The following is a 12,943-nucleotide window of genomic DNA, read 5'->3' on the forward strand; positions in this document are numbered from 1 at the left end:
ATAAGTGTGTGTATATTCATTTATAGACATATATACACATATGTACATATAATATATATAATCTTAAGACACACACACATACATATATGACACATACACATACATACATATAAGACACACACACATATATAATCTTAAGACCCTTCAAGAAACTATTTTGAGGCACTTTTATAAGAACAGTTTTTGAAATACTTTGGCAATGAGAACAAAAATGACATTTTCTTTAAATTATCCAAATTAAATGCGTTTCCATATTTGAAGAAAAAAAGGGAAACTAGGAGCTAGGGTCATCTAGAAACATGAGTTTTCATTAAGAACTAACTGATAAAGGACATATAATTGACAATTCAAAAATATATATTTATTGTTATTGTTATTATAAAATAAATAAGTCCAGGCCATTGGAAACAACAACAGAAAAGTCAGCTGTGTTTGCTGAGAGCAGCGAGCGGGTCCTGCAGCTGGCATGGAGGCAGAGATGGAGGCAGAGTGGAGCGGCTGGGGCTGGAGTGGTCAGTGAGAAGAGTGAGAGGACTTGCTAAAGAACCCCCCAACCCCACCCTGGGGTCAGGTTTACTTGCTGAAGAACCTCCTTGGTCCTCTTGAGAGCTGTGTAAAACATCCCTGGGGCACAGGACATTCCAGAAGTGAGGTCAGAGTCACATGCTAGGATGGAGGCTCCATGGGGGCAGCAACCTCTACTGTCTCACTATTGCCGAATGGACTGTGCACAGTGCCTGGCATATGACAAGTCCTCAGGAAGTATTGCTGGGATGAATACATGAGAGCAGGAAGGTATAGGGGCCACAGTCACAGAACAGCAGATAGTTCCATTTCCTGGAGCATGGATTCTGACTAGGAAAAGCTAGAAAGTTGGATCAGGGCTAGAATGTAGGGCTGAGAAGTTCAGGTGTGATTTGGAGGAAAGTATTGTCTCTTCTTTAAAAGGCACCCATAAGGAGGTAGGAGGTGCAGGTCTTGGTGGAAAGGCACAGCAGCTCCGGAAATCAAACTGCCCCAGCTGGGACTCTGACCAGCCCTTTAGGCTGTAACAGAGAGGGGATCCAAAGTGACATTGCTGTTTCCAGCAGCTGCTGGAAGAGAGGGCTGCATTTTGCAGGGCCCAATGTGGGGGGAAAGGGATGGGGTGGAATAGAATGTTTCCAGGAGCACTGCTTCTTCCAAGACTACAGGCCCAGCAGCCTGGTGTGAGTTCTTCCTACAGTTCTTTGACCCTAATCAAGCCCAGTTCTCCGACCCTAATCAAGCCCAGTTCTCCCAGTGCTAGTGGCCTGGGCACCCACAGGGGTATAACTTGTATTTCTAGCACATTTTAATCTAATTTATTTTAGCTAGATCATGAAATACCTGTAATACAACGCTCCTCATGACATCTTGAAATATAATCCATGCTTTGTATATATGGGATGCCCGGTCCTGTGAGGTTTCTGATATAATAGAGGAATACATTCCTTTGTCCTCAGAGGCATTTCTCTGAATTTTTTTTCCTTCTTGGCAGCCATACCTTAAGCAAAAGATGGTAGCATACTCTCGACATTCAGTCATTCCCCTGGGTACCTGTCTGTGTGCCAGGCACTGTTTTAGGCACCAGGGATACTGACCAAAAAAAAAAAAAAAAAAAGTTGCCCACTGGAGATTACATGTTCAGTGGGGGAATCAATAAATGAGTAAATGGTTTGGTATGGCAGAAGGTGGTAAGGCTGTGGAGAAGAATTAAGCAGGAGGGGAATGGCAAGTGCAGCGGGGGGAAGGTATACCTTGTTGTTTCAAAGAGATGCTCAAGGAAAGGCTCACATAGAGGGCAACATAGCACTGAGGGTCAACGGGGAGCCCTGAGCTTCTTGGGGCAACCAACAGGAAGCAGATTGTCCTTGATGTTCTCACGATAGACAACAGTGGCAAAACTACAACTCTTGATTTTTCAACATTGCCTATGAGTTACTGACAGCCTTGCCTGCCCAACACATCTGTGAGCTGCTAATTATTAGGTTGTCATTCTGGGGCCTCCCTGGCTATCATGTCAGCCATGAATTATCTTCCATGATAATTGGCACTTGTGGAGTTGGCTAATGTTAAGGATTCAGGAGTTCCCCTGCTGAAGCGCACAGACATTCCTAAACCTCACAGTGGAAAACAAGGGATGCATTTCTAATAATCTTGTTACTCTTTGGATTAGTACTTTTCAAACTGGAGTTTGCAGACTCCTGCATTTTGAAAGCTTTTTATGAGATGTCATTTTCCCACCCTCCTCCCCTTGTTTAGTGTTAGTTCTTAGAAATCAGCGTTAAGAGAGTCTGGATCTACTGGAGGACTCCCTAGTCACAGAGTACCAGACATGACTTCAGGGCAGCATGTCTGTATTTGCAGTCATCTTCATGCCAGTGATAGCCATAAAAACTCAAAGCTTGCTCAAGTGTGGCTAACAGAGCCAGCTGAAGGAACCAGTTGCCTTGCTGCACACAGAGCACCTGGGTTGCACAATGAGAGCCATGCTTGACTACTGATAACAAAAGGTTATCGTTTGTTATCACTATGTGCAGTAATAAGCACCCAGGGAAGAATGTACGCAATCCCAGTGCCAGCAACATTTAGATGAGGCCCCCATGATTAACACAGAGCTCAATAATGCTCTAATGCTGGCATTATTTATTTATTTCTATATTTTTTGAGGCAGAGTCTCACTCTTGTTGCCCAGGCTGGAGTGCAGTGGTATGGTCTCAGCTCATTGCAGCCTCCACCTGGTAAGTTCAAGACATTCTCCTGCCTCAGCCTCCCAAGTACCTGGCATGTGCCTCCATGCCTGACTAATTTTTGTATTTTTAGTAGAGACAGGGTTTTGCCATTTTGCCTGGGCTGGTCTCAAACTCCTGGCATCAAGTGATCTGCCTGCTGCAGCCTCCCAAAGTACTGAGATTACAAGTGTGAACCACTGTGCCTGGCCTGCTGGCATTAAAGAGAACATGACAAAGTTATCAACTGCCATATTAAAATAGGCATTCAAGGACTACTTGCTGACAGTTTTAAGTTTGAACACTGATTATCCCAAGTTTCCAGTGAACGTCTTGGAGTTGCTAATACTGTTTTGTGTATCATGCTTACGTGCTCAGGCATTTTCTGCATTGGTATTGTGGAAGTTGAGATGTACAAATATGTAAAACAATATCTGAAGCCTCCTCACAGTTTGCAACCGAGTTCAAGCAAAACAATATCCACAACCTTAAACTAATACAACATAAAGTGAATATAATGAGGATATTGATTTGAATTTTTATTTACTTCTTAGGGGTTTTGTATTTAATGAATAAATATGTTTTGGTTTTACTGACTCTTGAGCTTTAGTAAATTAAAGTGTTTAACCTTTGAATGTTAATATGTATAATAAGTAATATAATAAAAATTGTTAATAAATATCCATTTTATTTATTTTGTTCCTTAGGGACAAATTTAGTGTTTGAAGATGAAATCACTGCATTACAACCTGAAGTAGATAAGTTAAAAACTCTAAATGTGAACAAAATTATTGCACTGGGACATTCGGGTTTTGAAATGGATAAACTCATCGCTCAGAAAGTGAGGGGTGTGGACGTCGTGGTGGGAGGACACTCCAACACATTTCTTTACACAGGTAATTGTTTCAAAAGGATTGCACGGGCCAGGATGTCCAGATAAGTACTTTGTCTCTTTTGCCTTTGTAACTGTTATTACTCTTTTTACTGCTATTTAATATGTAATGTATATTATATGATCTATAATATATTATATATGTAATATACATTAAATGGGAACGTGTAAATCTTACAAACATTACTAAGAATTTATTGATTTCATGATTCTAGGTCAATTCCATATATTTATGTATATAATAAATATATAAGACATAAAATATGTATAAAACATATATATACCATACATATGTAAAACAAAAAGACTATTGAGCCCCAACCAAGTCATTTATGATAGATTCTTATCAAAAAGCAACATGTCATATAAAAATTTTAAGCATAAACAAAATAATGTAAATAAGGGCCTTTATAACTCAAGGTGGATTTGATTTGTAGGTTGCACAGGTAGCAGAAGCTGGAACTCTAAGTGTGAGTCCTAACTCTGCTGCAGACTAGGAATATAAGTATCCTAGAAGCCACATGACCCTGGGTCCTCAGGAGAGCATGCGCTCTTCCTACCCACTACCTGACTACCCCCACCACTCTCTTTCTTTCTCTCTCAGATTGGTGTTAAGTAGTTTTCATTAGAATAACTCTTTTATGATTTTTTCCACTTTAAACCTATAATGTCCCAAAACTTTTGAATCTGGTTCCACCTTTCCCACTTCCCCTACCTTGCACTGCATAGATCTTTGAAGTATTCCCAAGGAAAGGAAGAAGAGGCTGGTAAACAGTTCTTCTGTCTATCAGCATTCGCAAGGAAGGCTTTGGTGTGGGAACAGCCCTCTCCTTGAAGAGGCTCCTGCTTCTACCATCCTTATGTGGGCTGTCAAAGACCATGCTATTTTGATAAAAGCAAAACTCAAAATACCCCAAACAATAAGTAGGAAATACCCAAAAACATTAAAAGGGATTATCACTAAGGAAGTAATTTTTATTTTCTTTCTAGTACTTTGGAGTATTTTCAAATAATGAATGCATGTTACTTTTGCAATCGGAAAGCAAGGTATAAATTATAAAAAGGAAAGAAACACAATATTGGGTCAAAAGTCCCCATTCCTAATTCACTTGAATGACTTTGAGCAGGTCACTTAGCACCTCTGAATCTGCTAGCTTAGCTTCAAAATAGGGGATGATCATGCTCAAAGTTCTAGGTTACTGTGAAAATTATATGAGATATAAAAATATGTGAGAGCAGTTTATAAACTATGAATAGCTATATTCTGGTATGCAGTGTCATGGAGGTTGCCTGCTTATAAAAATATGTCAGTCAAAATCATAACTCACAAACTAAAGTTGGCCTTCACTTAAGAAAATACCAGTATGAATGTGTGCTAATTAAATTCCTTCACAGATATTTTATTTCTTGGTAAACACAGGCTAAGGAATAATTTCAAACTGAGTTAAACTGAGAGGTTGTGAAATCAATTTATGGGCTACGACCAGTAGTAGGGCTTTTTTTTTTTGACAGATAAGACTAAAATAGATTAGGCACTTACATTACTCCTAAGAATGATAAATCTTGTTCCATGGGAAAAGATGTATATAAGATGTCGAGAGCAGCCCCAGGCACATAGCAGAAAATCCATAAATGTGATGAGGATGACAACTAGCACTTGGACATTGTTAGCATGGATAACATTGCAATCAAACAGCTTCAACAACTCCATGAGGGTTAAATGAACTAAGAGAGCCAAGACTAGGAAATAATTGGAGCAGGTCATTGGGAAGCACTGGGTGGGGTGAAGACTCAACGAAGTCCTTCTGACTCTACCACTAATGGTGGGGTCCTTTCAATGCCTGATTACCCTCATCTATGGAATGAAGGTGGTAACAACAGTACCTATTATAAAGGGTCACTGTGACTTAATATGTGTAATGAATGTATAGGTAAATGGCCTTAGCACAGGGCCTAGTATGTTAGCTGTTCTTATTTTAGTTATGTGCTGGCTCACTGGATAAGACCTGTGAAAACCCAAACCTTAGCTTTTCTCTGAGGCAGTGTCAGCACCCTTGGACACACAGTGGGAGCTAGATATGTCTCCTCCCCCTTATTCCTTTAGAATAATGGTTTCGAAATGTTTAAACTATGACCCGTAGTAAGAAGAACATTTTAGACAGGGAGCCAAAACACACAAACATATATGTGTGTGTGCATTCACATACAAATGTGCAAAAGCACTTGTATGTGCAAACACATACAAGTGAAAGAAAACTTTCACAAAGCACATGGAATGCACCCCCACTTTTCTGTTTTACTGTTTTATTCACTTAATGCCAGTTACCACTCATTAAATTGATTTTCTTGTACTGTAGCTAATCCATGTTTCTAAAAACTCAGCTTCAAATGGGACATGACCAAAATAATGCATGAACACTCAAAGGAGGTTCATCCCTTCATTCAGATGTGAACATTCCTGTGTTCCCCTTGACTTGTCTTTACACCATCTTAATCAATGCTGTCTTACAGCAACAATTAGTCATTCATAGCCTATGGTTTGTGTCCATCAGTGAGTGTGCCCTGATAGACCTGAAAAGATTGGGAGACCACGCCCAGCTTCCCATTATTTCTGTAGCTTGTCCTTTGTTCCCATAACAGTACAGTCATGCCTTAGTATCTGTGGGGGATTGGTTCTAGAACTCTCTGTGGATACCAAAATCCATGGATGCTCAAGTCCCTTATATAAATGGTGTAGCATTTTCATATGACCTGTGCACATCCTCGCATATATTTTAAGTCATCTCTAGATTACTTATAATACTTGATACAATGTAAATGATATGTAAATAGTGTTATACTGTATTATTTAGGGAGTAAAGACAAGAAAAAATGTATGTTCAGTACAGATAAAACCATCCTTTTTCAGAAAATATTTTTTGTTCATGGTTGGCTGGATCCAACAATGCAAAACCCACAGTTAGAGACAGCCAACTGTATGTGCCTTTGCTAAGTAGATAAATTTAGTTAATGATGAAGGACTGAATGAAAGAAAGATTTGAGGATAAAAATTAGAGTTTGCTTATCTGTAAATCCTGAAGTAAATAATTACAGTCTCTGAGAAAACTGAGATAACTAAGACTTAGTCATTTACTTCACATTTCATGATTGCTTACCAAGATTCAACTTGTTCTGATGAAAATCTTCACTTTTCATACTCATCGTTTTGATGAGTGAACTTAACAATTAAAGGTGGCTGGGCACAGCAGCTCATGCCTATAACCCCAGAATTTTGGGAGGCTGAGGCAGAAGAATTGCTTGAGCCCAGGAGTTCGAGACCAGCCTGGGCAAGATAGGGAGACCCCATATCTACAAAAAAATTTTTAAAAATTAGCCAAGTGTAGGGGCATATGCCTGTAGTCCCACCTACTCGGGAGGCCGAGGTGGGAGAATTGCTTGAATCGGGGAGGTTGAGGATGCAATGAGCTATGATCGCTCCACTGAACTCCAGTCTGAGTGACAGAGTGAAACCCTGTCTCAACAACAGCAACAACAGCAAAAACATTAAAGGTAATTCCAGGACACAATAGGGATGAGGCATATTTGCCTGTTTAAATAAACTTTCCTGGCCTTAAGAAAACAACTCTGCTGAATAATTTTATGGAATTAGAATGACATTAAAATAATGAATCTGATAAATATGATTAGTTAATAAAAATACAGTTAAAATAATACATCCCTTGGAATTTTAAATCTTACTGAGAACCATTTCTGCACACACAGTATCCAATATACAAACACACATGGAAGAAAACCTTCCAAAGCTCGTGGATTGCACCCTCATATTTTCTGTTCTGTTATTTGATTTTTTAAATGCTGGTTACCACCCATTACATTAATATTTTTGTATTGTAGCTTGTCATATTTTTTTAAAACTCAGCTTCAAATAAGGCATGACTAAAACAGTGCATGAATGGATCCCTTCCAAATGTTGAAAGTTATTCCAGTTTCTTTTCTTCCCAAGTACCATGCGTATGCAGCTAACCCTAGCATTGGCTGACCAGTCTAACATCAGAGTGAAGAGAAGGGAACTTCCCTCTACGAGGCTTACGAAATGATAAAGTTACAAAGATAAGAGCTAAAATGCAAATGCTTTCTCTAAAGAAGTTAAATCCTAGAGTCACGAACTGGTCCATGTTGCTTCCTTTAGAGAAAAAAGTAGTAAAATGAGCGCAGGTTGAAACCTGCAGCAGGTAAAACAGGGGACTCTATTCTCTGTGCTGTCCTTGAAGGGACTCCAAAGATGCTGTTTCTCTGTTTGCCTCCCAATATTTTAAGGGAGTTTTGGATTCTGCAAATCAGTCTGGCTAGCTGTGGCCTTGGGTGAATATAAGCACCAGTTTCTATAGCCACAAGTTAAAGGGATTCGAATTGTTAATTCTGTCATCCCTCCCATTCTAACATCCTGTTATCTAGAAAATCATTCATACACAGAGCCTGAAAGCTTACTTTTCAGGATTTGGGGAAATAAAAAAAATTTGGTAGAATACCTCATACTTTCATTAGGCTACTGATATGAACTTAATTATTCCTCTAACTCCTTTAAGGCTCAGACCATCTGTCCCCCTTCTTATCACTCTCATCTAATCACCTCCAAGCAATGTCCCACGTCACTGAGAATTTAGTACCCAATTTCCTATCTTCTTCTCCACTCCAGCTCCTGCCTTCACCTGGCAGAGTGTCCATGTGGGTAGTTGATCCAATACCCAAAGTTCAGAGTCCCTTGATCTCCCCAATCCAGTGACTGACACCTCCATTCCATTTCAGCAACTTCACTTCTGGGGCCACAGGCTGAGACTTGATTATCTCCAGAATTTCTCCATGTCCAAAACTGAAATGGGATAGTTCCCTTGACCCCTTCGTGGGACTCATGAAGGGGTTGTCTTGTTTACTCATCCTGCAGCTCTCAACTCCTCATGGGAGGGAGAGCACATAGGTGAGTGAGTGCAGAGGGTGGGACAAGTGCTTCTGGGTGCTGGCAGGAGTAGAACTCTGTGTGGCCCCGCGGCAGCATCTAGGTGAGTATCTGTGACCCCTGGAGCCCCAGAGGGCATGTGTTACAGTGTGCTCTTTTAGCTTTGCTGTCCATGGACAGCTTAAGTGTTTAACAGCTCAGTGTGACAGCCCTCTGTATCCTGAACTCTCGTTCAGCATCCAGGAAGAATCAGCTTGCATGAACAAATTGAAGATGGTGAATGTGGAGAATTTTATTGCTGATGAAAATGGCTCTCAGTAGGATGGGGAGCTGGAAAGGGGATGGAGTGGGAAGGTGTCTCTCCCTGGAGTTAGGCCATCCCCAGCTGAACTCTTCTCTGAGGTCCTACCGTCAAGCCATCCCTCTGAAGTCAAGCTGCTTTTCACCAGTGTCAAGCTTCTTCTTCTCTTCTCTCCTTCTCTGCCATTCCACTGCCAGTGGATCCTGGGGTTTTTATGGGGACAGGATGGGGGGCAAGGCGGGCCAGGGTGATTTTGGAAAAGGCAACATTCGGGCAGCAAAACGGGGATATAAAGTTCTCACTTTGGGCCATGGGTCCAGACTTGAGGGTGGAGCCATTGCCAGGGACCCCACCCTTTTCTACCTAGTATTTCCCTGCCTCCACTCTCCAACTCTCTTATCACAGGCCTCCTATCCATAAATCTTTCTCACTCCCTTATTTTTTTTTAGAGCTCACCTTTAGCCTTATGAAACCTCAAGTCTTTTGAATTCCTCTTTCCCTCCCAGTCCAGCAGGCTTCACTTCTCTCCTTGCTAGCCTGGAAGTGTCCATTACACCCTTGACTGTGTCGAGGCTGACACATGGAAGGCAGGTGTCCGGTATTGTTAAATGAATGTTAACAAGTGCAACTTCTTTAAAAAGTAAGATTTCTTTATTTGATTGATCAGTTTTTTTTTAATTAAGTATCTAATTTCCATTGCTTCTGGATTTAGGCACACATATTGAATATAAAATTCAAAACTTTTCATGTATCTAAAGAAATAATTTTAATGACCACAGAATTTTGCTCTTAAAACAAATGGAGCTTGCAATATAATTATAACTAAGACAGACTACAAGCACCTGCTGTGTTTTCTTCATGCTGCCATCAGGCTGTTGCATAGTCTGATGGGATGGATGCATCCCTGCTGTAATATGAATAAGTAAAGAGGGTGGGAGACTGCTGTTGGTGTTTACAATCATTATTCATCTCTCCATTAATTTTCATCCTTGCAGTTGAGATAATCTTGCCTTTTAGAACAATAAAACAATCTTATTACTTACAACATTCACAAGACAGGGAAACACTCTTCAACAAAGAACCATTTCCTTTGGGCATTTGATAAGAACTGCTGACATCTGTGTTTATTAAGTGATGTGGGAGAATCAGCCAAGGGGCAGAGGTGTGGGTGGTAGCTTCAAAGATAATTTCCTGACTGAGTGTGGTTGGACATGTTGGCAATCCCAGTGTTTGCAATTCCAGTGCTTTTGGAGGCAGAGACAGGAGCATCACTTGAGCCCAGGAGTTTGAGGTTGCAGTGAGCTATGATTATGCCACTGCACTCCAGCCAGTGTGACAGAGAGAGACCTTGTCTCAAAAAAAAAAAAAAGGACATTGCTTTCCTGGTCTTTTTGAATGTGGTAAGCACAAGGACTTCTTTGTACTGGTGGTCATCCACTTGGGTCCTTTCAGTAAAATTCTGGCCATGGCCCAGCCTGAGCAACTGCTTCCTTTACAGAGCAAAGCCAGAGCCTTCTGGTTTGTAATTTTTGCAGCCACATAACACTGATCCATTTTAGCTGTCTCATGAAACTGCTTTCCAAGATGAAGTGCGACTATCCAAAACCAAAATCTAAAAAGAATGACTACAGAACAAATGGCAGTCCAAGGTCATTTGGCAGGGTTGAATTATAAGGAAAGGTGATGGCCAGCTACTGTGAAGTCTTAAGCCCACTCATAGGTACAAATCTCCTACTAGGACTGAAGTTTGTGTTTCCTTAACTTTGCTGCTTGATGGTCTTCTGCAGAGGATCTCATTTCTCCAGCTTTCACTGGGAAGTGGCATGGGGTTTTCGAAAGTGCTTTAAACTCTAAGAACTGGTTTTCTCTCAGGCTTAGCCACCACTAGCTGTCTGACTTTGGACAAGTTACTCAACCACTCTGAGCATCAGCTTTCTTTTATTAAAATGGTGACAGTGATATGGCTACCTTAGAGAGTTGTGGAGATTGAGATAATATATGAACAGAATATATAAATATGTCTATATTAGACATATATGATCTGTTAAATATATATTTTATATATGTATATATAGAGAGAGAATATTAGAGAACTGACATATTTATCTCAGACCTATTATGTTCTAGGGCCCAGTTCTGCTCATGTATTATCTCTCTATATATATAGTATTGAGAGAGAGAAAGAGAGAGAGAGCTAGAGAAATAGAAACCAGTAGGATATATCCTATCTGAAGAACTCTAATACAGGTATTTCACTGAACAAAATGGCTTCTCCTTAAAATGTATTCCAACACCAGTTTCCCCTCCTTGCTTCTCATACATATTAATTCACAGAAATTATATTGGTCATAAAGCGGTAGGACTATGAATAATCTTTTTCTTCTGCATTTGCCAAATATTCTGTAATTATAGTTTTATTTTTATAACAAATTTTTAAAGTCCCTCTAAACCCTATAAAATTAACTACTAATCCTAAACTTGAACTGTAATACATATTTTTGTTAAATAAAAAAATAAGATATCCTAAATTTGAGAATCTAAGCTAAATTCACAAAATGACTAAATGTATCTTCTTACTTTTAAATGATAAGAAACCAGGAATGCAGTGGTTTAACCCAAACAGCCTAGGTATTCTTCACTCATTTCTCTTGTCCTCAGTATATGTTTCCCCCAGGCCAAGAAACATTTATGGCTAGGAATTCATGACTGCTCATCTGTAAGACACTCTCCAAGTACTCTGTCATGATTTGGAACCAGAGCTTTGGCCGTCCATTCCAGATGACCTCCAGGTTCTAAGCTTTATCTGAAGTACTCCACACTGCATTGCGCACCAGCATGATGGGAAGGAATGACTCAAGGGAACTGGGCATTCAGACCACTCACCAACTACACACAGCCTTTCACACAGCAGTAGACGACCATTGTAGGAAGACCTCTGGCCAAATGCTTATATATCAGGAGTATATCAATGTATGGTCACAGTTACCTCCTTTTTAATCTCAAGAAATAAAGTCATTACTTCTGAAAAGAACACCAGTAATGGAACTACACGGGCATGCCAAGATGAAAATTAATCTCTCTCTCTCTCCACCCCATTCTTTTGGCCACTGCATTTTAACAGGCCAGAGTGATAGAACCAGAAGGTAGCTGTGTTTCGATGATTTTTGTTTTCTTATTTTTAAACATTGCTTTATAAAAGCCTGTTCTATAATGTAAGAAGTGAATAGGAATCCTAGTATCTGGAACGATGCTGAGCCATGGAGAAGGCCAGATTCCATGTGAAGAGAAGAGGCTGGCAGAAAGCTAAGTATTTGCTCGCTTTCCCTACTCTGTATTCATGGAGCAGCCATTCCAAAAGATGACACACCAGACCATGGGCCTGGTCTTGCTAGGCGGTGGAGATCCAAAATGCTGGGCACTCACTGGAGCTCTGTGAAGATCTGTTGAATGAGTGACTAAATGTGTGGTGAACTGTTCCCTACCTACAGGGTTCCCTGCTTTGCCCAGCCTGTCAGGCTTGGGTACAAGCAGATAGCCTGGATTGGATTTCATGAGGGCTTTGTGCCCACTCTGGATACTACCGGAAGATGCATAATCTCTTTAGACTTCCTGGGTCATCACTGAAAGGCCAGAGGCAAGAATTTGAGCAGTAAATTGAAGCATGTGCAGAGTGACATAGTCTGGGCATAGATAACAGTAACTGACCCCTCAAATTTCCTAAAGTTGACATGACAGCTTGTGCATCATGGTTTGGTACAGAGATGACTGAAGAGACAGTGGTTGCTCCTCTGGTTGCTGGACACCTCTTGAATGGGCTGTGATGACTGGAGAGCGTGCTCTGTCCTGGTCACCTGAAGGTGCTCCTAGACTAGCAGAAGCAGAGATAGCAGCCAGGCCTGACTGGAGAGCTGGAGGGACTGGGTGCAGGGGACTTCTAGGCCAGCAGTTTCTGTGCTGTGCTCAGAGGGGCTCTGGTGGCAGGAACCTAGTCCTGGGTTTCAGCTCTACCAGGGTGCAGCCTGAGGAACTCAGCTTTCCTGCTTTAT

General features: G+C 40.7%; 1 protein-coding gene across 1 annotated transcript in view; it reads left to right on the forward strand.

Moving 5' to 3' along the window:
- The window catches only part of NT5E (5'-nucleotidase ecto), a 46,381-nt gene that overhangs the window by 18,314 nt on the left and 15,124 nt on the right, over positions 1-12,943 (forward strand). Inside the window, exon 3 of the mRNA XM_054492888.2 lies at positions 3,458-3,646. Coding sequence (XP_054348863.1) covers positions 3,458-3,646 — 189 coding nt within the window. The remainder of the gene's footprint in view (positions 1-3,457; positions 3,647-12,943) is intronic.

The sequence above is a fragment of the Pongo pygmaeus genome, chromosome 5 (genome assembly GCF_028885625.2).
Source record: "Pongo pygmaeus isolate AG05252 chromosome 5, NHGRI_mPonPyg2-v2.0_pri, whole genome shotgun sequence".
In the NCBI taxonomy this organism is placed as follows: domain Eukaryota; kingdom Metazoa; phylum Chordata; class Mammalia; order Primates; family Hominidae; genus Pongo; species Pongo pygmaeus.